At 34.8% G+C, this 24419-nt stretch overlaps 1 protein-coding gene across 2 annotated transcripts in view; it reads left to right on the top strand.

The window, feature by feature from the left end:
* KNTC1 (kinetochore associated 1) overlaps positions 1-24419 on the top strand; it is a 42353-nt gene that overhangs the window by 1625 nt on the left and 16309 nt on the right. Inside the window, exons 6-40 of one of the 2 annotated variants that reach the window (XM_064521950.1) lie at positions 956-1033; positions 1599-1633; positions 1808-1918; positions 2811-2904; positions 3244-3296; positions 3579-3691; positions 4492-4546; positions 5170-5268; positions 6421-6464; positions 6579-6644; positions 6734-6809; positions 8007-8132; positions 8215-8304; positions 8985-9050; positions 9544-9605; positions 10039-10150; positions 10945-11088; positions 11340-11396; positions 11479-11589; positions 12684-12800; positions 13317-13460; positions 13754-13852; positions 14350-14453; positions 14615-14720; positions 15624-15758; positions 16987-17106; positions 17914-17983; positions 18059-18126; positions 19103-19395; positions 20072-20244; positions 20440-20537; positions 21887-22028; positions 22555-22611; positions 23123-23286; positions 23818-23922. In XM_064521950.1, coding sequence (XP_064378020.1) covers positions 956-1033; positions 1599-1633; positions 1808-1918; positions 2811-2904; positions 3244-3296; positions 3579-3691; positions 4492-4546; positions 5170-5268; positions 6421-6464; positions 6579-6644; positions 6734-6809; positions 8007-8132; positions 8215-8304; positions 8985-9050; positions 9544-9605; positions 10039-10150; positions 10945-11088; positions 11340-11396; positions 11479-11589; positions 12684-12800; positions 13317-13460; positions 13754-13852; positions 14350-14453; positions 14615-14720; positions 15624-15758; positions 16987-17106; positions 17914-17983; positions 18059-18126; positions 19103-19395; positions 20072-20244; positions 20440-20537; positions 21887-22028; positions 22555-22611; positions 23123-23286; positions 23818-23922 — 3587 coding nt within the window. The remainder of the gene's footprint in view (positions 1-955; positions 1034-1598; positions 1634-1807; positions 1919-2810; positions 2905-3243; positions 3297-3578; positions 3692-4491; positions 4547-5169; positions 5269-6420; positions 6465-6578; positions 6645-6733; positions 6810-8006; positions 8133-8214; positions 8305-8984; positions 9051-9543; positions 9606-10038; positions 10151-10944; positions 11089-11339; positions 11397-11478; positions 11590-12683; positions 12801-13316; positions 13461-13753; positions 13853-14349; positions 14454-14614; positions 14721-15623; positions 15759-16986; positions 17107-17913; positions 17984-18058; positions 18127-19102; positions 19396-20071; positions 20245-20439; positions 20538-21886; positions 22029-22554; positions 22612-23122; positions 23287-23817; positions 23923-24419) is intronic. The other variant, XM_064521951.1, reaches the window with a different exon arrangement.

The raw sequence follows: 24419 nt of genomic DNA, 5'->3' as shown, positions 1-24419 counted from the left end.
GTCACATCTTGTTGGGCCTGACCTGCAGGTCAGTGAAAAATTTGGAAAGACAATCACTTTCAGAAAATTTAAAATTCAATTGCTTTTTCAGCACTTACTTCTCTAAAAGTGATTGGTTTTCTTTGTGTGAAATCTAGTTGCTAGATTATGGACAAAACACATAATTCATGTGACCCAGAACTTTATTCTGGCTCTCCACAGACCTAGTTAGTACTCTATTTGAATAGTTAGAAATGTCTAGACTAATTAAGAGTTACATTTTATTTCTAGTAACCTGTATGGAAAAAAGTTACATTGTCTTCTTCAGTATCTTATATGTTTGAATTGCAAAGTGAACTGCTTGCTGATCACTATTTTGTTTCTTTTTCACTTTTTTGTTGTAGGAGGGGATTGATTTCCTGTAAATATATTTCTCTCATGAATTATTTTATGAATGGCATAGAAAAAAACAAACTTTCAGAACTCAGTACCTCTTTCTGTTACATATGTTTGTTTTGGGATTGCACTAAACCTATGAAAATGCTCAAAAAGGCAGGATTCCCTCTGCCTCCTTGCAGCAGGCTTTAGAGTGCAGCAGTTCATGTTCTACAACCTCCCAGTCCTGCCTGTCACAAGATAATGCATATATTTTTTGCTGAAAGCCTTTAGATGTTTAGAGATACTTGATATTTAGAGATACAAAATATTTAAGCCTAGCTTCATGATGAAAACAGAATTTGTAGTCTGACAGATGCATGCAAAAATCATGAGTTCAGACAAAACTCTAAGATGCATGTACTTATTCTACTCTTTTTCAGTGAAAGTGACAAACTTTTTGTTTCAAAATAGTCTAATTTTGTGGTCAGATTTTTTCAAATATCAGTTATTTCCATGTCCTCTTTATAAACAAGTGTTTTCTTTATAGCTATTGGATAGTTAAGTTTGAAGTGTTTGTGTTGGGTCTTTTTTCCTTTAGGTGTCTATCATATGTTCATTCTCACAAGCAATGGATTCTTTTGTATTATGTGCCTCCCACTTGCTAAAACACAGGAAGGTAGGATGATCTACAGGCTATTTGCGATTTCCATATGAACAGGGAAAGCTGTATTTAAAAAGCTTTTCTATGCTTCTTTCTACTGGGGTTAAGAATCTTGTCCTAAAATATTTTGTGTAATCTTAGTTTGTTTTCAAAGGAAACTGATATTCAACTAGTTCTATAATAAAATTATTTTTGCATTCTTCCAAAAATTGCTTTAGCTTATGTTCCTGTGAGTCATTGCTTTAGAGAGAGTACTGAATATTACAGAAGCAGAACTTAAGTCATAATGTAATATTGTACTGTATACTATCAAGAATAATTTTAATTTTTTAATGCTGTGTAAGCGTAGTTATTAGTTAATTTTCTGTAACTCCACATTGTGATCAATAGAAACAGGTCCTACCAATGATATGGGCCAATGTGTTTTTCAGAATAGTCAGGTTATGATCAAACTATCCTATACAAAGTTGGTTGTTGTTTGGGGGAGGGGAGGGTGTTTGTGGATTCCTTTCCCCCCTCTCCCCCCCCCAACAAATTCTGAAATATTAAAAAAAAAACACTTTTTTTTTTTTTTACATAGCAATTGACAATACAGATATGATTACGGCAAAGAAGGTAAGAAATAGCTGTTCTCTAGCATGTGTGTTAAAGCACAGAGTTTGTAACATAACTTTGATCTGTGCAGTTCATTGGTTCAAAGTTTTATCCACTGATGTATAAATAACTTTTTATTTCTTTTGTTCGCCCGCCTTCCTTCCTTTCCCCCCTGCCCCCCTCCCCTCCTTCAAGTTACAAGGACAGATAAAGACAGCCTTCATTTCCACAGAAGAGTATCATAGCCTTGGCTGTCAGAATTTAGTGATAAGTAACTCGATGAACAACATCCACCTGATAATTGGGGTAAATAGAAAAATATTTATAATGATTTTTCTGTGATTAATGTTGACTTTTTTTTTGATCTGCAACATTTATCTCTAACTGGTTGAAAAAGAACATGCTACATTTTATGAACTAAGACTGCTTGTTTTTCAGTTCCTTCATTACAAATTTAAAGGCTTTAAGTTGTTCATTCTGCGTATAGTTTTTCTCCTAAGGGAACAATTGTCGTTTCAGACCTGGCACTGTTATGATGGCTAGGGAAAAAGGATTTTCACCCTGGTTGTGTGACCTTAATAAATCACTGTAGTTCCTAGATTTGACAGGCTAGTGTATTGGTAGTCTAGTTCTTGGGCTTAGAGAGACAAAGCCAGAGTTGGAAAGAGTGTTCCTATCAGGTTCCCATTCAATAAAGTTCTGTCAAAGTAACAATTTAAGGTCCCAATTGAACAAAGCACTTAAGCATGTATTAACTAAGGGAACTAATGAATAAGTCTAAAAATTTATTTTGAAATGCTCTGGTGGACTGGAAACAAGTTCTCAGAGTTCAGTGTCTGAAGCCTGTTGAATTCAATGCAATTTCTCTCAGTAGGTTCAGTATACATTTCATTCAGGTTTCATATTCTACAAAAATAAAAATGAATGTTTTGAAGTGTGGCTTGCTTTTAGAAGAGTCAAAAATGTTCTGGGATGATGACTGTAATAATTGACGTGGTAAAGGCCATTCTTGAAATGGGAAAGGAAAAGAGCTAACTTTTAAACATAGGAGTTTTTCCTGAAATCAGCATTCACAGGGAAGAAAGTGTTTGGTTAGTCTTGCAACTTTCCGTATGTTTTTGTAAACTGAAGATAATTAAAGAAGCAAACCTGTTAATGACCACATTTAATGTAAAACCCCTTTTTACTTTATTAATAGGGTAAAGGTGATTACGTACTCTCCAAATGGGAGGTAGATACTACCAATAATCTGGTGTCTGCTCAAAGTTTTGCTGATTCAAGTATGATCAAAGGTAATTTTTTTTCTTTATAGATTAATGTAGAATTCATATTTAATTGCAGAAAGAAATATGGTATTTTCAATTACCTTATTGTATTTAATAAATACACATATACCAAATGGAAAACTTATGTTGTAAAGGCACAATCAAGATGTATGCTTCAAAACTGTTGAGTTTAACTTTATGTAAATCATGCTTCTGTTGAAGCTAAAATGCTAATGGAACTTCCTAGGTCTGTAAAGTTAAATATTTGTACGCTTCCAATGCTTGATTTTACATTGTAAAACACTTATGCTTCAAATATTTCTTAAGAAAAATACTAACTTTACATGAGTATGGCTGGTTTTTTAGGTGCAGTGACACTTCAGGTTCTTGACAATCTGCTGTTTGTTTTAGATACAGAGGTACGTATAACAATTTAGTCTTTATTTTACTGTTTATAAAAATTGAAACAGTTTATAAAAAATATTTTAAAATTATAGCTCTAAAATCTATTTCTATAAAATGAAGTTACCTATCTTTTCAAAGGAAATGTGTTTTCAGAGAATACTGTGTTTTTTTATTCTCCTCACTAGTAGTTATTTAAGCTACAGAATATGTTAATATTCTGCTCAAAAAAAGACAACAAATACCATCTGTGAAGAAAATATGAGATCATATCTGAATACTTGTATGTTTTTATCTAGAATATCTTGAGCATGTGGGATGTCTATACTCTTACTTTAGTTTGGGATTGGCCTTCAGTACATATTGAAGAATTTCTTCTAACTACAGATTCAGATTCTTCTTCAGTCATACAGTAAGTGTTATAGCATGAATTCTGAAAAGTTGTCTATCATTACAGGAAATGTCCAGCAGTCATTTGATTTTCTACGGTAGTGGATTTTTTAGAATGGATAATTTCTAGTTGATCAGATGAGCAACTAGAATCAGGCTTAGACATGAAGAGATCTAAGGACTAAACTGCGTGGTAGGAAAGATTTCTTTTGCATCTCCATGTATTCTGTTGAGATTTTTCTAGGCAGTAGGGCAAAATACTGGACTGTAGCTCAGGTATTCTTGGCTCTGCATTGTAGACAAAAAAAACCTTGGTGTTTTCCGCAAATAGATTCTTTTTCTTGGTTTGTCTGTTACTACTAAGGAAGCTTGGACTGAATCCATATTATTTTGGAAATACTTCTCTGGAACAAGGTGTGAAATATTGCTTAAAGGCCTGATGTTATAGAAAAGCTATATAGTCTGTCTTTAGAACAGATAAATAGTAAGATCTTCATTCTTCAGATGGAGAAGTTAAAACCTGGAGGTGAGTGTATTGGTTAAACGATAAAAGGAGTTAATAGAGAACAAGCCCCTTGCTCTTTCCATTACTCTTGCTATTGGAAAAAAAAATTAGGTGTGTTAGAAAAGCTTAAAAAGGTCAGAAATTAAATGTCCTCTTCTTGCTAAAACATTGTTATTTTTAGGTCCACCGTAAGATTTTAAAATATACCAGTTTCCATGGAAAACTAAATTTTATAAAAACTCAGAAGCCAGAATATTTCACAGTTTTAACATAAGATTGATACAACATGTTTTGCTCTTTTTTTCTTTGTTCTGTAGACAAGGGCTTGCCAGTGTTAAACTGATAATCCTGACAGTACCCGATAATAAACAGGTACAACCTCCTTTTCTGTTTTCTCTTCCTCAATTGCTATGCAGTTACTAACAAAAAAAAAAGAATAGGAGATGGCTAAGCATTTGGAGCATGAAGAACTTTCAGGAGCTAAAGGTCAAAACTGAGATGTTGCCATCTAGTTAATAGGATACACTGAGTGAGGGGCCATCACTATGTCTTATAAGAGACTAGGGCAAGCAGCTCTGCTGTTTGTTTGTTTATTTTTGATAGTAGTCAAATAGGAGACAGCAGAAGATTTTACTATTGTCTCATATGGCTTCACAGGTTTCTTTAGAACAATATCTTTGTATTCAGCATTTACCTGCATGTACAACTAGTAGAGTTAACTGAAATAGAATGCCGCAGTGAACATGATACAATATTTTAAATCAAGCATATCTGATTATACATGATAACATCTGATACTGCGTTAAACTTGCTAAAATTGTAGAGATCTGCTTTTTTGAAGACTTATTTAAAAAAAAATACACCTTCCCTCTAATTCTATAATAATCCAGAAATGATTCTGCAAATATGACTGTAGCACCAATATACAACACTTTTTTCTGACTTTTATGTTTGTGTCTTCATGTCTCTCCTGCTTTCTCTTTTTTTCCCTCCAGATGAAGAGTCTAATGGTTTTTGCATTGCCTGCTATGCAACTGCTGTATTCTTTGGAAGTATCTATTGTTTCTTCACTGGTGCAAAGTGGGAGCAGCACAGTATGTTTAGAATTTTTTTTTGTTCTTTAAAGAAATATAATTACCTGAATAGGTAGAATTATTAAAGAGGGTACTGTGTTATTCTTACTAGATTAGAATGAAATTGTGCTATAAACTGTGCAGGAACTGTACATAAAAAGATTAAATGATGTCCCCAAAGGAAAAGATACAATAAATACAAGTAAACTGAACAAGCTGATTCTGAGCCTAGATCTATTAGTTTAATGTTTAATTCTGCTGCCAATTGTTCTTGCTGCTGTTATAGCTAAAAGCTATATGAAGTTTTTAATTTTCTTAGCATAAAAATGGCTTGGGTTAATTTGAGATTTATTTAGATTTTTAGATGAAAGAACTACTTTTTGTTTTTAACTTACTTCCTTGTAAAGACTTTAGCAAAAGGAGAAAGTCAAAAAAAGTTGGTGAAAACTTGATGAATTAGGAATGTTATGAAGACTGGAGTGGGTACGTGAGAGGATACTAAGTCAGAAGTCTAATGGCTCATTATCAGAATCATGACAGTGAATGTACTAAAGTTTGGATCTGATATGCAATAAAATGGGAAGCTGATGAAATTACTTGCCTTGTATGAAGCACTTGGCAGTAAAGATTATATATGCAGCTACACTGTGGAGAAAATCGTGGCTTATATATCTCTTTTCTTTGATCTGAGATGATACATGCTCTGGTGTTTCTCAGACTGACAATATTCCATTTGTGGAATGCAGCACACAGGTCTAATTCTAAAAGATGTGAAGATGGATACTGTGTGCCCTGGTTATGGCTTGGACAAAAAGAAAGTGAAGAAGATGATTTGCTCATGTGGAGAGTGAATTGATGGCAGCTAAACTGGGATAGTAGAGTGGTTTCAGTGTGCAGATGAAAAGTACGGTTAAGGCCATCAGAGATTTTAGATGGTGCAAACCATCCAAGAAATAAGATGCTAAGATTTAAAAAAAAAAAAAAAAAAAAAAAAAAAAAAAAGCATACTTATCTGAGAGAAGAGCAGTAGTTTGTTTCCAGATTAATAAACTCTTAAGGCATTACAGTTCTGCTTTCTTATGACTGTTTGGTGTTGTTGTTGTTGTTTGTTTTTTGGTTTTTGGGTTTTTTCCTTCCTTCCTTCCTAATGATTTCTGTTATTACTTGCTACAGGATACAATATACTTCTTGGAAGGAATTCATGAAAATCATCAGATGTAAGACAATGTTTTATATATCACTAGATCACTGTTGTATAAAAATGGCAGATTACTTTTACATACAATTATTTTACAGTTGATAAACTAAAACAGTTCCCTTATCACCCTCAGTTCCCCTGAAGGCCCAGTTTCTATTGTTTTGATGAGAAGTTTAACAGAAGCCTTGCCAGAAAATAGGTAACATTTTTCCTTGAAATTTTGTTTTTTCTCATCCGTAACTTGGCACTTAAATATAAGTATAATGCTTTACTTTATTTCGCCCCTAGGCTAAGTCGCTTACTTCACAAGCACAAATTCACTGAAGCTGAGAATTTTGCTATTCAGTTTGAACTGGATGTTGAGGTAAGTTGCCCATTTTTGATAATTATATTGGGAGATTAATTAGCATAACCGAAATTAAAAGCAAAGCTTCTGCCATGTAGCCCAATAGAAAGCATTTAAAATATTACAGAAATGTTGGAATGTTAGATTACAATCTCTCTATAAACGAAAGCTGGTTCAAAATTAGCCAACTGCATGGTGAACTATGTTTTTATTTACCATAACTAACAAACATTGCAACGGGAAGTGATACAGAGGTACACGCTCTGATCAAAATGAGAGTTGCTGGATCAAGAGCAGAGGCATTTGTGGTTTTAAGTATCAGGAAACAGTATTGCTTTAAAAAGAAAACTTTCATGTGCATTCCTTAACATTTAGTCAGACTGCATTCACTGATTTGTTCAAATAATGCATGTGAATGCAAAATCATAGCTTTATTTCTGGATCTCAGTAAGGTATTTGTATAAAGATATGGAACTCCTTCAGTTCCTGTTAGCTTTTAAGAACTACCAGTATCTCAGAGTGACACCTTCCCTAATCTCACAATAAATAAATAAATCTCAGAACAGTGAGATTCCCCACCCCACATCCATTTCTGTAGGCAGCAAATCTCACTTTTCTGGTTGAGGTTGTGCTGGATTTCCTATTACAATCTACAGGAATAGATTGCTTCTGGAAAGAGCTTTAAAAAAATCTATAGAATATTCCTTGTAGTGGAGTTGTACACTTCCATAGACAAAAGAAGCTGCAAATAATCGTGATTTATTTTAAAAATAACCTCTTTAATAATTAATTAATGAACGAGTGGGATTAAGAGCATTTTTATATGGTTAGCTTCATGTTTATATTTAATATACAGGCAGTCTTACTAACTTAAGATTTCCTTTTGCATTTCTGATTTGTTTCGAGTATTTAATCTTTCTAGGATCTTTAACATAAACTCAACATTGAAGGTATGACTTTACAAGATGTTGTATGGAAGTATGAAAACTATTTCTTCTGCTTTATTTTTTTTTAAACAGGCTTAGCTAGTGAGATGAATCACGATTATTAGGAACTGATAGATAATCCATTTCTGTAATGAAACCATTTGTTGCACATGGACATGCTTCATGTCAATACAACTGTGAAGGAATGTGTTGAGTTTTCAGTTGCATACTGTCTGCTTAAAGCTGAAGTACATCAAATTGAAAACTGAGTCTTTCTTTTTTTAAACAGCTTGTATACAAAGTGAAAGCAAACACTATTTTAGAGAGACTGGCCTCAGCTTCTATTGGGAGTTATGGTCAAACAGTCTGGTTAGATCTTGTGAATGAAGCCAAAGAAAATCTGCAAAAAATTCAGGTGTGTTTTTGTGTTCTCTCCTCCTTCCCTACTATTTTAAAGGCACTTAGAATTAATTTAAAATTTTTCCTTAATCAAACAGGATAGCCAGTTTGTTGTGGATTACTGCATAAATGCTCCGTGGCCACTGTACGAAACAACTCAAGAAATGTTAAACTATGCTAAAGTCAGGGTAAGTTCAGGGGTTTTTTTTGTTTTGTTAAATCAGATTTCTTATACCTGCTCATTCCTGTTACATGCTTCTGTACAACTTGAGGGAATGTCTTCAATGAAATAACAGTTATTCAGAAAGTAAATGTGTTATAAATTGTATATTACCAAACATGAAGAAGCAAAGCTTGTTCCAATCTAGTTCTTGCTGTTAACAGCACACATGCTGGTCATGTTGACTTAAAAACAGCAAAAAAAAATTGCTGCTGCGTGTACCTGCAGTCTGTGGGCTAATTATCTACATAATTTACATGAAGGGATTTTTTTTACTGCTTTCTGCATAAGGGCATAAAAGGGATTGTAGTTTTATTTTTACATCAGAAAGCAGGTTTTAGTTTTGAGTAACAGTCTTATTAAGTTCCTTTTACTTCCAGGATTGAAAGTGTAAAACATGTGATTTTCCCCCCCCCCCCCCATCATTTTAGTCTTTCCCGCCTTATCACATGGAACTCGAGGTGCACATTATCTGTCTGATCCTGCATGCATGTAGAAATCCAGCCATAGCCCAAAATTGTAGAATAAAGCCCACAATTTACAGAGGTGCTAGTTTTTTGCTAGTGTCCTCATTAAATTCATACTACTGTGTCTGATACGTTCTGCAGCAACTGAGTTGCCAGCCAAATTTTTCTGTGTTTGTTTCAGATCTTAAAGAAAGATGACAGAACCATTGCTCTGTCACCTGATGAGGCTTCAGTATCCATAACTGAGGTGAGGACAAACTTTGCAGCCCTGTACTACCATATGGTAAACAATTGTGATGTAGGGTTTTAAAAAAAACTGTACTACTGTCTAACTTTTTTACAATCTAAATATTATATTTTAAAATATGAAAGTGAATCAAAATACTGACAGCTTTCAGAATTAAGCGATTCCTTCAGCCGTAGAAAGATTCATTTTTGAGTGTTCCAGAATTTGGAGGAAGATATTTTCTTAGGGGCTTTTAGTTACTTATTTTATTTCTTAGTTAGTCCTGTTTTATACCACACAGCTTTCATCCAGCTTCAAGAAGAATCAATGAAAAATGTTAAAAGATTAATCCAAAATTTCATTTCTATAATTAGACAAACTGTATTACATATGTAACTAACTGAAATTGTTGAAGTTTTTTTCCCATGTCTCTCCTTTATGTTGGTTATTCTAACCACGTAATATCACTCTTTAGTAATCCAGATATTGACCTTAGTTTCTTGTCTGTGTACAGGTATTGAGAGCTCAGTCAAGGCTTACCACTTTCTATGGAGCCTTTGGATTACAGAAATTCAGGTTTGCTTTTTAAGATTTGTTAAGACTGAAGGTAAACTTAATTACAATGGTTAAAGTATCTTACTAAAGTAAGATTTTTAAACTTGTAAGGTTTACTAAACTTTAAATCCTTTCTTATCTTCCTGAAGTTTCCATTCCTCCACTGTGGAAGATGGGAAGATGAGTTAGCCTGTATGTTAAAAACATGTATTATCTATTGCACATGAACTGCCGTGTGTGTGTTTGTATATACATATATATATATAAATATATATATATGTATGAATATATGTATTTTTAATTTATATTGGAGGTGTGTGATTCCCTTTTTCCCCATTTAATACTGCCCTGATCTCTTACAGCACATACCACTAGCTAGAAAAGGATTCCCCCCCCCCCTTTCTTTGTAATATTGACATATAATAATAGTTTCTTTTCCTTCTCTAACTTCTAGTGGTATTGCTTGGACAGAATTCTTGAATAATGAAGACATTTTCAAGAATATCCTTTTTCAGCTAGAAGAAGGAAATTTACCTTGTGCACAGTACCTCTGGCTTAGGCATCAGGTGAGAGGACGTAACCATCTCTTTGGTGTTTATGGGGGATGTTAAATCTCTTTAAACTTTCCAGCCTAACAAAGTCAGATTGATGCAAGAAGCAAAGGTCTATGGCAGAATCTCATCTATTATCACAGTGATTACCTGTTCATCCTTGGAAAGCTGAACTTGTTATTGATTTAAGAATGAACTGGTATTTCTGATGTCAGAATGCATATTTCTAGGTCTGAAGGACAATAATTCTATGATTATTCTGTGGTTTATTCTGTGACAGTTGTAATCTTCTGTTCACCTTCTTGGGAGCACAGCTCTTGGTAACTTACAGAACTTTTAAGGGGCATTTGCTGGCTACCTTTCAAGTCCTGTAAAAACAATCACATAGACTCCGTACTCTGAATGACAGATTCATAATAGTGGCTACAGGCTATTATATTATTTAGTGCAGAGCTTCCAGGTCCATGTCTCTTATTTTCTTAGTAAGATAGAACTATAGGACAAGTCCTAAAGTAAAAGTATGATTGTGCCACCAATAATTAGCAAAAAACTAGCTTCAGTTAGGTCATATTTAAGAAGACTTTACTCTAGTTTTTCTGAAGAGAGTTTTCTGGGAGAGCGTTGTTTGTTTCTGGGATTTCTTTTTTTGTTTTAATTCCTATCTATGCATGCTGAGATTTTTCTCTTTTTGTATTTGTGAAATCTATTGTTTCTTTGTATTAGTGGAACAGCATTACAAAATATCAAGTAAACCTCTACGAAGTATCAAACTCCATAAACCTATTAATTGTCCTGTTTTAATATTTTAGGCAGATTTTGAAAGCAGCTTTGATGAGAAAATGCTAGAGAACCTGCTTAATGCCATCCATATCACTGTTCCTTTAAAAGAACTATGTTTGTGGCTTAAAAATGTTGTGATCCCTTTCTTAAGAAGAGTTGTGCCAAAGGGACAGGTAAGACTACTATAGAAATGTCTTAACTTATATAGACTTAACAAATACAGAATGTAATTTTCTCAGACTGAGACAATTTTATAGTCAGACCTACAGAAATTGTGTTTTTCTAAATGTCAGAACCCTATTCTTGCCTTTTTAAAAGAATTTTTCCCCTACAGTTTTGTTTTAAAAGAACTCATTTCAAATATAATTTCTCATGGCGAATTTTGTTTTGATAGATGGTATAACTCTATAACTATTTATTTCAGAAAATATTAGCAAAATGGCTGGAACAAGGTGCTCGAAATCTTGAATTAACTGATAAGGTCAGTCAAACTGCAGAAACTTTGCATGTCTTGTATTTCTATGTGTGTAATATAGTTTGCTAATGTCAATTATTTTGAACAGGCAAACTGGCCAGAAAATGGGCTCCAAATGGCAGAGACTTTTTTTACAAGTAAAAATCAAGGTGAAATGGGAATGACGACTTTTTACCAGTGGAATCCTTTGGTAAGAAAGGTGACTGACATAAAATTATTTAGTATTAAGAAACTTCTGAACATACACTCTGTGCTAGAATTGGAATGAATGATGATTAGATCACTATTGTTTTTGGTGATGAATGACTGAATTCAGTGAAAGGAACTGAGTTCCAATTTTCTTGGATTTAAAGATTTAAAAAAAAATCAGGGCAACATTAATACCCTTAAGTATATTAACAGTCTAAACATGCATAATACACCTGAGTGTTTTGTAATACACAAATAAGCTTGCGTACTGCAAAAACCTTAAATTCCAGTAAAGAACCTCCATGTGAACTTAAATCAGAGAGACAGGTCTCATCTCTATCAAAAACCTCAGAATTTTTTTGCTATTAACGATGTGTTATGGTCTGGAGAAAATAGGTATCTTAAAATCAGCTAGCCATGAAGTTGTGAATATTGAGTTACATAAATACAGATAAATCATGTATGTTATCTCATAGGTATATCAGCATCTATAAAAATGGTAGTATGAAAATGGAAAACTGATAAAGCTTAAAGCTAAACAGCTGTGCTGAAAACAAGGACATTCATTAAAGCTACTGTCTTAAACTTTTGAATCCCACATGTGAAGCGCATGATGGAAAGTAGAGAAGCTTCCTCTGTTAAGTCCCATTTTCAACAGGCAGCTTAAACTTTTCATTGTATGCCCTATGATGGTAACAATTCAGCACAGAGATTCATAAAGTATGCAAAACATTAGGAAAAAAAAAGTATGCAGGGTTTCTCAGGAAATCAGAAAAAAATAGGGCTTCTACTCCAAAGAAAGGGTCAGTTGTAGGTACATTGCCCTTGATAGCCATTTGCCTAATCTGTCTGTAAAGACTTTCAGTGAATGAAATGCTCATGCCTCTTCCCTATGTAGGGTGTTCTAGGGCTGCACTATCCTTATCTTTAGAAAGATTTTTATTTCTTAATGTCTTACCAGAAATCCTTGCTGCATTGTAAGTCGATTATCCTTATACCAGAGATGTGGAGAATAAATTATTTTCTTCCTCTTTATGACAGCATTTAACTGATTTGAAGATTATAGTAAGTCATCTAATGTTTTGTCTATGAACACTGTTTCAGAGCTGTGGTGACTGTGAAGAGGTACATCGGTTAAAGAAGCTGGTAAATGATTTACAAGAACTGATAAATCTGTACAGAAGATACAACTGCAGGCTGGCACTCTGTGATTTTGAAAAGGTAATTCTGCAGGTACTTCAAAAACAAGGCTTTGAGTAGTGAATAGTTCTGATAAGGAGAAAAACATTGTAGGATAGCATTTGAAGCTAGGCAGAACAGGAATCCTGAAATTTTCATGTAATTGGTTAATCTCGTGTTCATAAACTGGTAAGGGTATTTGATACATTGTGTTATAAATTTTGTTTCAATAGGGGTATAAATGTATAATGTGACATGGTACTAAGAAAAGGTATGACTTAAACTGCATTCATTTGCAGTCCGTGACAAGTCATGTACTAAATCCTGGTGCAAAGATTAGCAACAGAGAAATTAGAAGTACAACGGAACAATAAAAGGCTTTGTTAAAGGAAGGCATCAGGTGTTTGCTTTTATTTCGGCTAAACAGATGCTAGTTTCACAGATCTTTCAGTTGATTTATTTGGGCAATGGACATTAAATATGGTCACTGGAGAAATAAAGGATCATGTTCTAACATACATCATGTTCTAACCTGCCATTGTTTTACTTGCTGCCCAGGAGAATGCGACTACTATTGTGTTTCGCATGTTTGATAAAATTTTGGCACCAGAGCTTGTCCCATCCATTTTGGAGAAGTTTATAAAACCCTACCTGTGCGAACATAATCTACAAAAAGATGAACTACTTCTACAGTATATAAAGGTATTCATATTTTCTCTCCTTTGAAGAAAGCATGAATAAGCAGGAAATCAAATCTGATTTGGCCAGACTATTTTTAGTTACACTTGAGTTTTAGGACCAGCTTTCAGATTAGCTTACTTCTGTTAATAACTTACTGAAAATTACTATTTCAGCAATAGGGTATTAACAGACAAAAGAAAATAGCCAAGTCTGTCCTTTAGTATCCAAAAATCTTTTCATTGTTGCTTATATCATAGGATTTTTCTGGCTTTTCTGAATTCAGATATCCTAATCTTCTTTATCAAAATTTACAGGATTTGCTAGAACGCTGTCGTACACGGTCTACTTCAGTATTTGAAACTGCATGGGAGGCAAAGGCAATAGCTGTCATTGGCTGCATCTCTGATACAGATGTATGTACTACACACTATATGCTATAAATGTTATAGTGAGATGGCTTAATGAAGAAACAGAATTCAAGACGCATACCCATAGATTAGTTAACTTCTACCTTTGAAAGCTGTAAAAGTCTTTGTAAGATATTTTACATAACTAAGTATCTTGCTAAAGATAGGGAAAATGTTCTCAAATGTGTCTTAAACAAATGTTATAGAAACTTTGAAATAAGGACGTACTTACAGAACTTACAGCATAGTTTTGACGACATCACATGCAAAATTCACCAATTCTAGTATGTATGAAACTCAAGCTCTACAGTGTCATAAATTACTATACCCATTTTCTAATTTAATTTGACACATCATATTATGATAATGATATTCCCTTTATGCAAGTGGAGATTGGGCCAGGAAATAAAATGCTTATCTAAATGAATCACATGTGAACAATAGTTCAAGAGATTGCCTGATAACTTATTTTGAAAAAATAATTTCTTTGTTTTCTTTTTTAGTTAAAATTTGATGCTGTTCTGCAGATAATGCATGGTGCCATGGTACCGTGGAGCGCAGCAGTGGAGCTGCTGGTAAAGCAGCATTTGGAAATGAATCATTTCAAGTAAGGCAACATCCCACCTCTCATCCATCAAATGATTCTATGTATACTTTAAACAAGAATTTCTCTCTTTTTTGGGGGGCGGGGGAGTTATGTATCATCTGATGTATTATGGTGCTCAAATCTAAATAGCAAGGAAATTAACAACGGTCTGATTTTTCTAGAGTAAAGTTATTGCAGGAAAGTTACCAACTGATGGAGATGAAGAAGCTTTTGCGAGCCTATGGGATAAGGGATACTAATCTCTTAAAGGACAAGCAGATGATAATGGTAAATGATCAGCACTTCTCTTATGACTTCTATTAAGCAAAAATCTGTATGCTTATCTGCATGTATTTTGAGGTATTAAAGGCCAGATTTTGCAAAAGAACTTAGCAACTAGTACCTGCCATCTGCTATCAACATCCATTTGTTTGTACGGTTGGGACTTCCTTGTACGGTAATTTTTCTTAACATGGTACCTGAATCTGAACTGATAAGTAAAGAATATTTTAAATCCAGTCTTAAGTCTTTTTTCAATAACTATGTGAGTTTGGTTTGGTTCCTTTATGCTTGGAATAAATTAATTTTGTTCTGCATGCTTGCCTGAAAGCAAGGTGATTTTTAAGTGATTTTATTTAAGAACTAGAAGATCTCAGACAGCCTATACAGATTAGCACAGCAACGATGACCTAGTGCTTTCTACCGGGGGAAAGAAAAGAGGGAGGGAAGGTAAAGAAATGTCAGGCTATGACCTCTTAAGCCTTCCAGTCTGATTTCTCCTAAAGTCACTGCATACAATGTTTGAGGATTTTTGTTTTCAGCATCTCCCCTTTAACAGGGAGAAAATATGAGCATTCCTGGAAAACTCCTTTGCCATCTTGTTGAGCTGAATGAGGCTCCTGAATTTTGAGGGTTCCTAGGATAATTTATAGGATAAATCTAGGATATCTATACCAACTAGGATATTTGGGGTATCTATACTATCTAGGATAATCTATACCAACTACATAATTCTCTTTCTCCTAGCCCAATCCCAGTTAGTATTTAATCAAATTTTATCTACAGACAACTTATAGATAACTTGCTTGATATGGGCTGTACAATTACAATGCAGAATTATTTTATATAAATGACTTACTTTGTTATACTATAACTAACAAGCTAAACTCCTTGTCTGTTTTCCTCTTACAGAGGCTGGTGAAATACATTCTTAAACAAGATACCCCTACTTCTTTAGAAGATGCTTTGAAAATTGTAGCAGCATATATGTTGCCCACTGTGGAAGTCTACATCCTGAGAATGATAGACCTGATTAACAAAGAAAGGGTACTGAAATTATTCATGTCACTTGATCTCAGTATTTAAAGACACTGTGCCCTGTTTTCCAAAACAGTGGCAACAGTTGTACTATTTGCTGAAGTCTTGTACACAGTTTTCATATTTGTATTTTATTACAGTTCTATTAATTGTACATGTAACTACCTGTACTTAACATTGAAAATTAGACCTTTGTCAAAGTTTTAAACATAGTGAACCTTCTTTCATTTCCTGCCAAAAAAGATAAAAACACTGTCCTGTGTACATAAGACAAGCTTTGAAGTGAAGTATGCTACATATTTTTCACATACTTTTTCTGCTGGAATTGCTTTTGAGCAATTTGCTTTCTCGCTAACAAGAAAAAAAAAATCTTTCCTCTGAGCTGGTAATGCAGCATGATACCCCACATCAATACATAGCTGCTTCTCTGATATGAAGGGTGCCTAAATTTCGTATATACCGCAGACTGTATGTCTTGTGATACAGTGTATTGAATGTTCCAAGCTTAAGCATTCCCTGTTGCATTCAAACAAAACAGGTTCCTTTTCTGCACAGCTCTCTGTCTAGAAGTGTAAATTTTAAGACCCAGTTTAGAGAAGAAAAAAAAACCTTAAGTATTATCTTTAAATTGCATTTATGTCTTCACTAGAACATTTAATTTTGCTGCATTACCATAGGTGTCTTTATAGAAGTAATCACCCATTCGGTAGTTAATCTGTGGTTATCCCTGGTTATGTTATTGCGATCTTTTTGACTTGAAGAATAGGAGGCTTTGAATCAAATTAACAAACCCTGCAAAATAGTTTCTTATGTTAGCACTTGTTCTGTCCTATTAGCACATCATATGCACAATCCTTCATAATCATACTGTTTTAGAAACATTGCATAAATGCCAGTGAGCTGTTTTACAAGATTGCATTTTAGTTTGCCTTTTATCTCCCTCAGCAAGTAAACACAGAGATTTTACTGAATGCTTCATAGCTTTAGCAAAAATAATTCGTGGGATTTAAGGAAATCATGTCATGGTAAATGTATTTTATGAAGACATTTGAAGTTCATCAGCAGAGCATAAATCTTATCTACTAGGCCATCATACAAACATTGTATTGAAGTAAAGAAATATGCATAACTTGGCTGTTAAGAAAATTAAACCCTTCCAAAAGCAAATGCTTTGTTTTGCTTACTTCTGAGATATATATATATATATATATATATATAAAAAATTTTTTTCCTGCAGGGAGAAGAATCTCTGACTCTGTTAAAATCTCTGACTCTTGCTGAAGCTGAGAAAGTTGCAGAGAGATTGACTGTATGGGGGACACTGGTACTGCAGAATAAAGCAGATAATTCTGAGGAGGTACTAAGTCTTTTCACATCATAAAGTGTGTGCATTAATTATTCTAAATACTCTTCCTACCCAGATGCTTTAAAAAAAGTTAGGGAATGAAAATGTAAAATCTGTGTCTTTCAGCAAAGAGGGGTGATGAACTGACCCTGCTTTGAGCAGAAGGTTGGGCTGGGTGTCCTCTGGAAATCTCTTCCAACCTGAATTATTCTGATTCTATATACTGTAAAATTACTCTGTTATTTTTAAAGGCATCTCCACACAGTGGCATCACCATCTGAATTCAGTTAATATTTTTATAAATACTACTGCATTAACATACCTCAAGTCTTATGTGTTTTCCAATTCTTACTTCAGTTGCTTTGAAAATATGCATTCAAAAATTGTAGAAGGTGGTGCTTTGCCACATGCCTAAGTGGGATGAAGCACCACTGTTGACAGTGTGCATCATTAGCTTGCAACCACAGAGGAGAATTTTTTTCAACAGTTGTTTCAGGGGATTATTCTGGGAAGGGGAAAGAAGAACAAAGAGGGAAGAGTGAAGAGAGTTTCAAAATTCCTGTGAGATCTAACAGACTGTAGCGGAGTACATATGTATTGCAGCTATAAAATGTATGCTATTTCTATAAAGGATGCATATTTACAATAAATTTCTTTCCCTTGCTTTTCAATTGATATTAATTTAGAGGTGAGAATTGTTGCTCAAGCTATTTGCAGAACATGGCATAAAATTTTAATAGAGTGAAAGCCTGAGAATCACAGCCTGTTACTGGCAACATTTTGACTAAAACGAAACCTTAACCTCTCTCTTTCCTTCAGCGCAAAACACAAATGTTTATGACAAAGACACTTGTGGAAATCCTTAAATTCCTGTTTAGCATTCAAAAAGGTAAGTTATAACTTGCAAATCTTATATTTTGTTAGTAAGTGGAGTCAGGAAGTAATTGTTTTTCTCCCCCAACAGAAAATCCTCTGAAGAAAGATGAATGTGAAGCAAACCTGAAAATGTTTGAAACGCTTGCTACTCTGCAGGTAGGTATTTTCATAGTTTCAAACTACTTTTGGTTTACTGTAGTTGTTCCAATTGTTCCTATAACATAGATGATATAAAAAAATAATTGTTTACAACTTTTGTGCAAAAGGTATTTGTATTATTGACTTCAAATAGATTGTAAGGCTACATCTATGCTAACAAATTAAAGAGTGTCAGAGAAGTTCCCGAGCGCTAGAACTCAGTCATCCTCTCAAATCGTTAGCGTGTCTGGCATGCCAACTAGTACAATCCTAGACAATTCTCAGGCACAGCACTGGCGTTAGAATCAGGCACAGATCATTGTTAATAGACTCCTTGGGTGCTCCTGTTCTATGCTTTAAGACTTTGATTAATCAAAGACTGAATCTGGTTAATTTCTGAAAAAGGCCAGGTCTTCTGCTCTAGCACATTAATTTTTTTTTTAAGTCACTCTATCATAGGCTGAATCACTGTCATAAAAACTGAAGCAGTACCTTGCTGTTGATCAAACATTGTTCACATTGCTTTACAGTATTTTCTAACCTTTTCTCTGCCTTGTTAGAAAGGATGTGGCTAAAATTGCTTAGACATACAGCGTGCAACACTGTTTCTGGCAAGAAGTGACAGAACTTCATAATGTCCATTTAAAGCAAAAAGTTGGATAGTCTCACACATCAAAGATTTCATGGTAGAGTACTACAGTGTTTTATTAAGGTCTTGTTATGGTTTGTAAACTTAAATTATTTAATATAGTATTTGAGCAAGCAGTATCACTTGATTTCTTTTTTTACTTTTGCTTACCCGCTACCAAGCAAAATTCTCTAACTTATTACATAAATCTTAGTAATTGATAGAAACTAGTAAAAGCAACCTTTTACTGAAACTATTCCTGTAAGAATGAAACAGGACATAAAAGCATTTTAACAAAGGTAACACAAATTTTCAAAGGAAGTCACATGAATACAAATACATCGTCATTTTTTGTTGTTGTTGCAGGAAGATTTTGATATCTTTCTTTCAGTCAAAGATTTCAGGAATCCTTTGCTGATGTCAAGGCTTCTTGAGGAGCACATAAAAGCTTATGAAACTGTCAGATCTCTGTCAAAGTCTAAAAAAGCACAAACAATGAATTGTGATTCAGAAGATGGTAAAACAAAGAATCGTTCCACTGGGTCAAGGTTGTATAGACTGGCTTTGCTTTTGCAAAGGACAGAACAAGAACTGGGAGAAAAACTGGCCTTGAGAGCATTAGATGCTGGAAAAGTTGAAGATGCTGTGAAAATATGCAGGTAAAGTTGCAGAGGTTTTCAGGACTTGAATTCTTTTTTAATGGTCTTTTCTGTATCTATTTCTGATACTTTGTAGAAGTAAGTAGATACAGAACAAAGGAAAGTTTTGGTGAGGGTTTTACTCCTAAAAGGAAGTGGAATGTTTAAGCAATATGCTCTTCTTTTGTAGAAGATTTTAAGTGTAGATATGTTTTCTTCTCTGAAAACTGTAATTATGTTTTGCCATAGCATGATTACTAAGTAAAAAGACTTCTTCACGGTTTTATAGTAAGGTAAGTAAGGCATCCTGTTCACAATATTAAATAGCTGTTGTGAAAGTTTTTCAACTCCTGCAAATGGAAGAAAACCATTGTACACTGGCCATACAATGTCACGGTTTTTAGCTGGTCTCTGCCCCATGCTTACGTAGTCAGTTTAATATTACTTCCCCCCCGCCAAGAGAAAAATCAGATGAAAATGTTAAATATATTTCTTATTATCAATAGTGTGTTCTATATCCTTCAGTATTTATCTGTAAGGCCATCTCCATTGTACTTTTTCACCTCAGCCAGAGAAGTTTTAGCTGCAGTGAATTATTAGGTGAAATAATTTAAACAGAATTTTTTCTATCTGATGCCCTTTTGTATTTTTGTCTGTGGCCCAAATTTAAGGCCTTTTTTAATCCATTTTTTAACAGGGAGTTCTATGAAAATCACTGTAATGAAGAAACAGGGAAGCTACTGTTTTCAGCATGTCAAAGGCTTTGTCATATGTTAGGAGCTGATGTTCCAATGATCACCCCTAAAGATACGAATCTTCCAGCAGTGATCTATGAAATGGCTTGCCAAGCAACTACCATATGCAGTTCTGGTAATTGCTATTATTGTTTATTTGTGTTCATGTTGGAAAACCATCTTTTGGAACAACTTTTTTCAAATGAACATGAAAACAAAGTGAACTTCTACACATGCCTCTAAAAATAGGTGATGCAAAAAAATGTTTTCTTTTAATAGGGCCTATGAGCCTTCCATTAATAGTATACTGATGATATTAATATTTTTACAGATTTGCTATTAGACTCTCTGGAACTATGTAAATATACTTTGGCTGCCAAGGATATTTACAGACAATGCCAAATAGAAAACTGTGGGTTTACAGCAAAGGTAATTTCTTTGAACTTGCAAATATTCACAAAATAAATCGTTTCTTAATGTCTTCATTTGGGCCAGTAAGATGATTAGGGGCCTGGAGCATCTCTCATATGAGGAAAGGCTGAGAGAGCTGGGCCTCTTCAGCCTGGAGAAGAGAGAACTGAGGGGGGATCTTACTGATGTGTATAAGTATCTGAAGGGAGAGTGTAAAGAGGATGGGGCCAGACTCTTTTCAGTGGTGCCCAGCGATGAGAGGCAATGGGCACAACCTGAAACACAGGAAGTTCTGTCTGAACATGAGGAAAACCTCTTCCCTGTGAGGGTGATTGAGCACTGAAACAGGTCACCCAGAGAGGCTGTGGAGTCTCCTACCTTGGAGATATTCAAAAGCTGCCTGGACACAATCCTAGGCAATGTGCCCTAGGTGACCTGCTTGAGCAGGGGGGTTGGACTAAATGGTCTCCAGAGGTCCCTTCCAACCTCAACGGTTCTGTGATTCACTGAAGATTCTTTCACATTCCTCTAGCAGCATTTGATCAGTTCGCTAAAAAAACCTACAAATTAAAACTTTCCTGAATAAGCCAGCGTAAAGAGCAAACTGATGTGAGTACTAAAAGCAGTGCAGCAGTGACACAAGCACAAGTGGTTATTCACCACTTATGTTTCAGTATATGAAATCCTGCTAATGTGGCTCTAAAAATAGTGCTTTTATTGAAAAGCTGTTGCCAAGCTTGCTAGAGAGCACAGAAATCTGACTTTACAAGAGCTTTTTTTAAAAAATAGCGAAACAAGGCAGGGAGGGTTTGTTTTTTAAATGCACGTATTGTTTCTTAAATGCATGTATTATGTGAAAGCATTTCCAACAGTTTTGTAACATTTTAAGATGGATCAAGTTCTTGAATAGCATCTTTGTTTTTTGTTCAGGTCAAGCATTGCTTTGGGCTATTTAAAATGAATGGGCTCTTACAGTTCAAGTGGAGTAGAGCAAAGCAGATAGGCAAGCATGTTTATGCACTGAATGTTATCTTTCCAAAAAATAATCAATTTGAAAAATGTTTGCCTATAATATGAATGTTTATGCTGAGCCTCCATTAAATTAATGATGAATGAGTTTTGGCTTTGAAACTAAATAAATGCAACATTAAAGAAAAGTGTGGTCAGTATATAGGTAGGAAATCTCTTCAATCCTATTTAAAATTTAACAAAAAGCAATAGAATAAAATCTATTTTCAAATATAAGATCATGTTCTGTTCCTGTACAGTATTTGAAAACTAATCTTTTGCAATGCTTAGTTTGTTAGTAGACATACCTACTAGGTGTTCTTTTGATTACTTATGCTATTGATAATGTTTTTATTTAGACAACAGCTTTTGGAGGAGATAAAGATCCTTATGAAGAGTGGACTTATGATGACTTCTTTAATGAAGATGGGATAGTTCTTGATCCACAGATAGCTCTTCCAGTTGCATATGAAACTATTGCTTCTCTTCTGCCTATTTCTGGTAAACTTTTTCCTGAACATTGAGTCAATGTACAATCTATATTTCATTTCATACAGTTTTTTTTTTAATCTAGGAACAGAAATAATTCCACATGTGTGTGGAAATTAACACCTCAGAAATCACTATTAGGTGAACTTGTGGAAGAAGTATCCATTGAGGGGGCTATAGAAGCATATGCTTCTTTGATTGATTTAATCAGATTTATTACTTTCATAGATAAATGTTTACGTTGGCTGTCCTATCAAGGCAAAGGGATTTACACATAAAGTAGTTACTCAAGACTGTTTGCTTATATTCCTTGATGCATTTGAAGAGATGTTCCTCCCTATAAAGTGACTTATAATTAAGCTTATTAAAAAAAAAATATATAGCAATCCTGGCTCTCACAGTTCATGCGAGTTCTGTTCTTACCCAGTTCTTATTTTACGTACTATCCTTGAAGTACAGCATTTTTAAATTACTTCCAGGATTCATAGTGTTGCTTAGATGTTGGCACATTGCTGACGTATATTTGTGTGTCTTTCAGAGAACAAGCTGTATCCTTTGGATTCGACAAGCTTGGCAAACTGTGCATTTACTAAAGGTACCATGACAACAGACTGACCCCTTTAAAAGTATAAATAACCAGATAACTAGGGAATGCGGGGTTTAAATTAAACTCACATAAGCATGACTAGCTTGTAATTTTGAAATAGATGTCTAGACGTTCCACTTAGAGCCTGATGTTAGGGAAACAGCTTGGTTCAGGACAAAAGACACTGGGCTTGATGGTAATTTCTATCATTCACCTGTGTGATTTTGGGCATGTTGTCAAAGACTGTAGATTTCTTCAGTACAGAAGTGCCAGAACTACCAGCTGGGGCCATTACAGCCTTTCCAAGAAAATGACAAACATCTGGTTTCTGAACTAAAATGGGAGTCTGTATTGAGTTAAAAACCTTGCCAATTTAAGGTTTATGAAGGAAATTAAGGCTGATCTTGTGATATTAATTTAATGAAGAAAAACAAACTGCTCTGTTATAAATTCCAAGAACTTAATATATATACACTGATTGTTTTCTGGGGTTGTTTGTTTTTGGTGAAATGTATCATAGGACAGAACCTGCTGCTGCCGGCGAGAACGCCCATCTGTGCAGAGCTACAAAACCTCATGGAATGTAGTCAGTGTGAGTTAGCTTTGCGCCTTATAGTCTGTTCATTTGGATCCTGTCTTCAGCATGGTGTATCAAACAACATGGATTTGTCCCTGAGTGAGAAGGTAGGGCAACGACTATGCTGAATTTTGCTGGGAAAAAAATTCAGAACTATGTCAGCCATTGATGAATTCTGAGTTGGGCAAGTAGCTGATAGGTTAGGAAGGGGCTATCCCCAAGACCTCCCTGAAAAATTACTATCATCTGATCAGATGTGCAGTAATTTTGTAACATGATAGGTTTTTCTCTATTTCTCATGGGCATCTGTTTCTCTTTGCAAAGTATGTTCTGAACCAAACTCCTAGCCTCTGCATGGAGGTCAGGAATCAAATTGGTGTTAGTAATAGGTTATTATACTGTTTCACATTGTGTTATTGATCAGTATGGGATAAGCTGCAAGGGGAATATTCAAGCAATATTGCTCCATTCAAAAGCACTGGGAAACAAAAATCCTTTTTCTATTCAAAAGAGATCTTTCTAAGAACTTAATTCTGAAAATAAAATTATTATAGTGCTTCTTAGTATGCTACGAATGCCAAGAGAATTTGAAGGCTTGAAATTTATTTTTAACCATCAACTGACTATCTTTTTGTTAGCTACATGATGGCAAAATGCTGGCTGACACCAAAAGCTTTCTCATTGCTATGAAACAGAAGTCGACTTCAGCAATTATGACCACTATCCTGACCTTACTACACAAGGTAAGAACGTTCTGTATCAAGAAGAGGCTACCCTTCCTACTAAAGAAGCCCATTCTGACTTTCATGCATCCAAATGCCATAAACCCCCCAAACACTGGAAAAAATCATGTATCTTAGAAAACCATAGAGAAGGTGAAGGAAGCAGTGATAGTATTTTGCCAGTGGGAGACAAGTGGGTTCCACAGCCTCATGTCTCCATACCAGAATGAGGTGGGGTGGACTGAATGGCCCGAGAGGGTTGTCTTCAGTGGCCCCTGCTGCCTTACTTCCTTTCACAGCCAGAGCGTGCATTACTGAATAGCCTCCGAACTGACACCATCTTACTGGCAGCCACATGTTGTCACTCTAGCACAGCTCTTACAGGCTGTGGCTCTTTAATTATACACTAGTTGCTCCACCTGCAAGGTTTTGTACAGTGGAAGCTTGAGTTCTGTGGGAGTCTAAGTGCTACTAAGTTATAATAATGGCCTTTATGATCTGCAGGTATTCTCTATCTG

Source organism: Dromaius novaehollandiae, chromosome 17 (genome assembly GCF_036370855.1).
Source record: "Dromaius novaehollandiae isolate bDroNov1 chromosome 17, bDroNov1.hap1, whole genome shotgun sequence".
NCBI classification, from domain to species: Eukaryota; Metazoa; Chordata; class Aves; order Casuariiformes; family Dromaiidae; genus Dromaius; species Dromaius novaehollandiae.
Note: the sequence above shows the minus strand (reverse complement) of the source record. Positions and strands in the feature narration are given on the sequence as shown.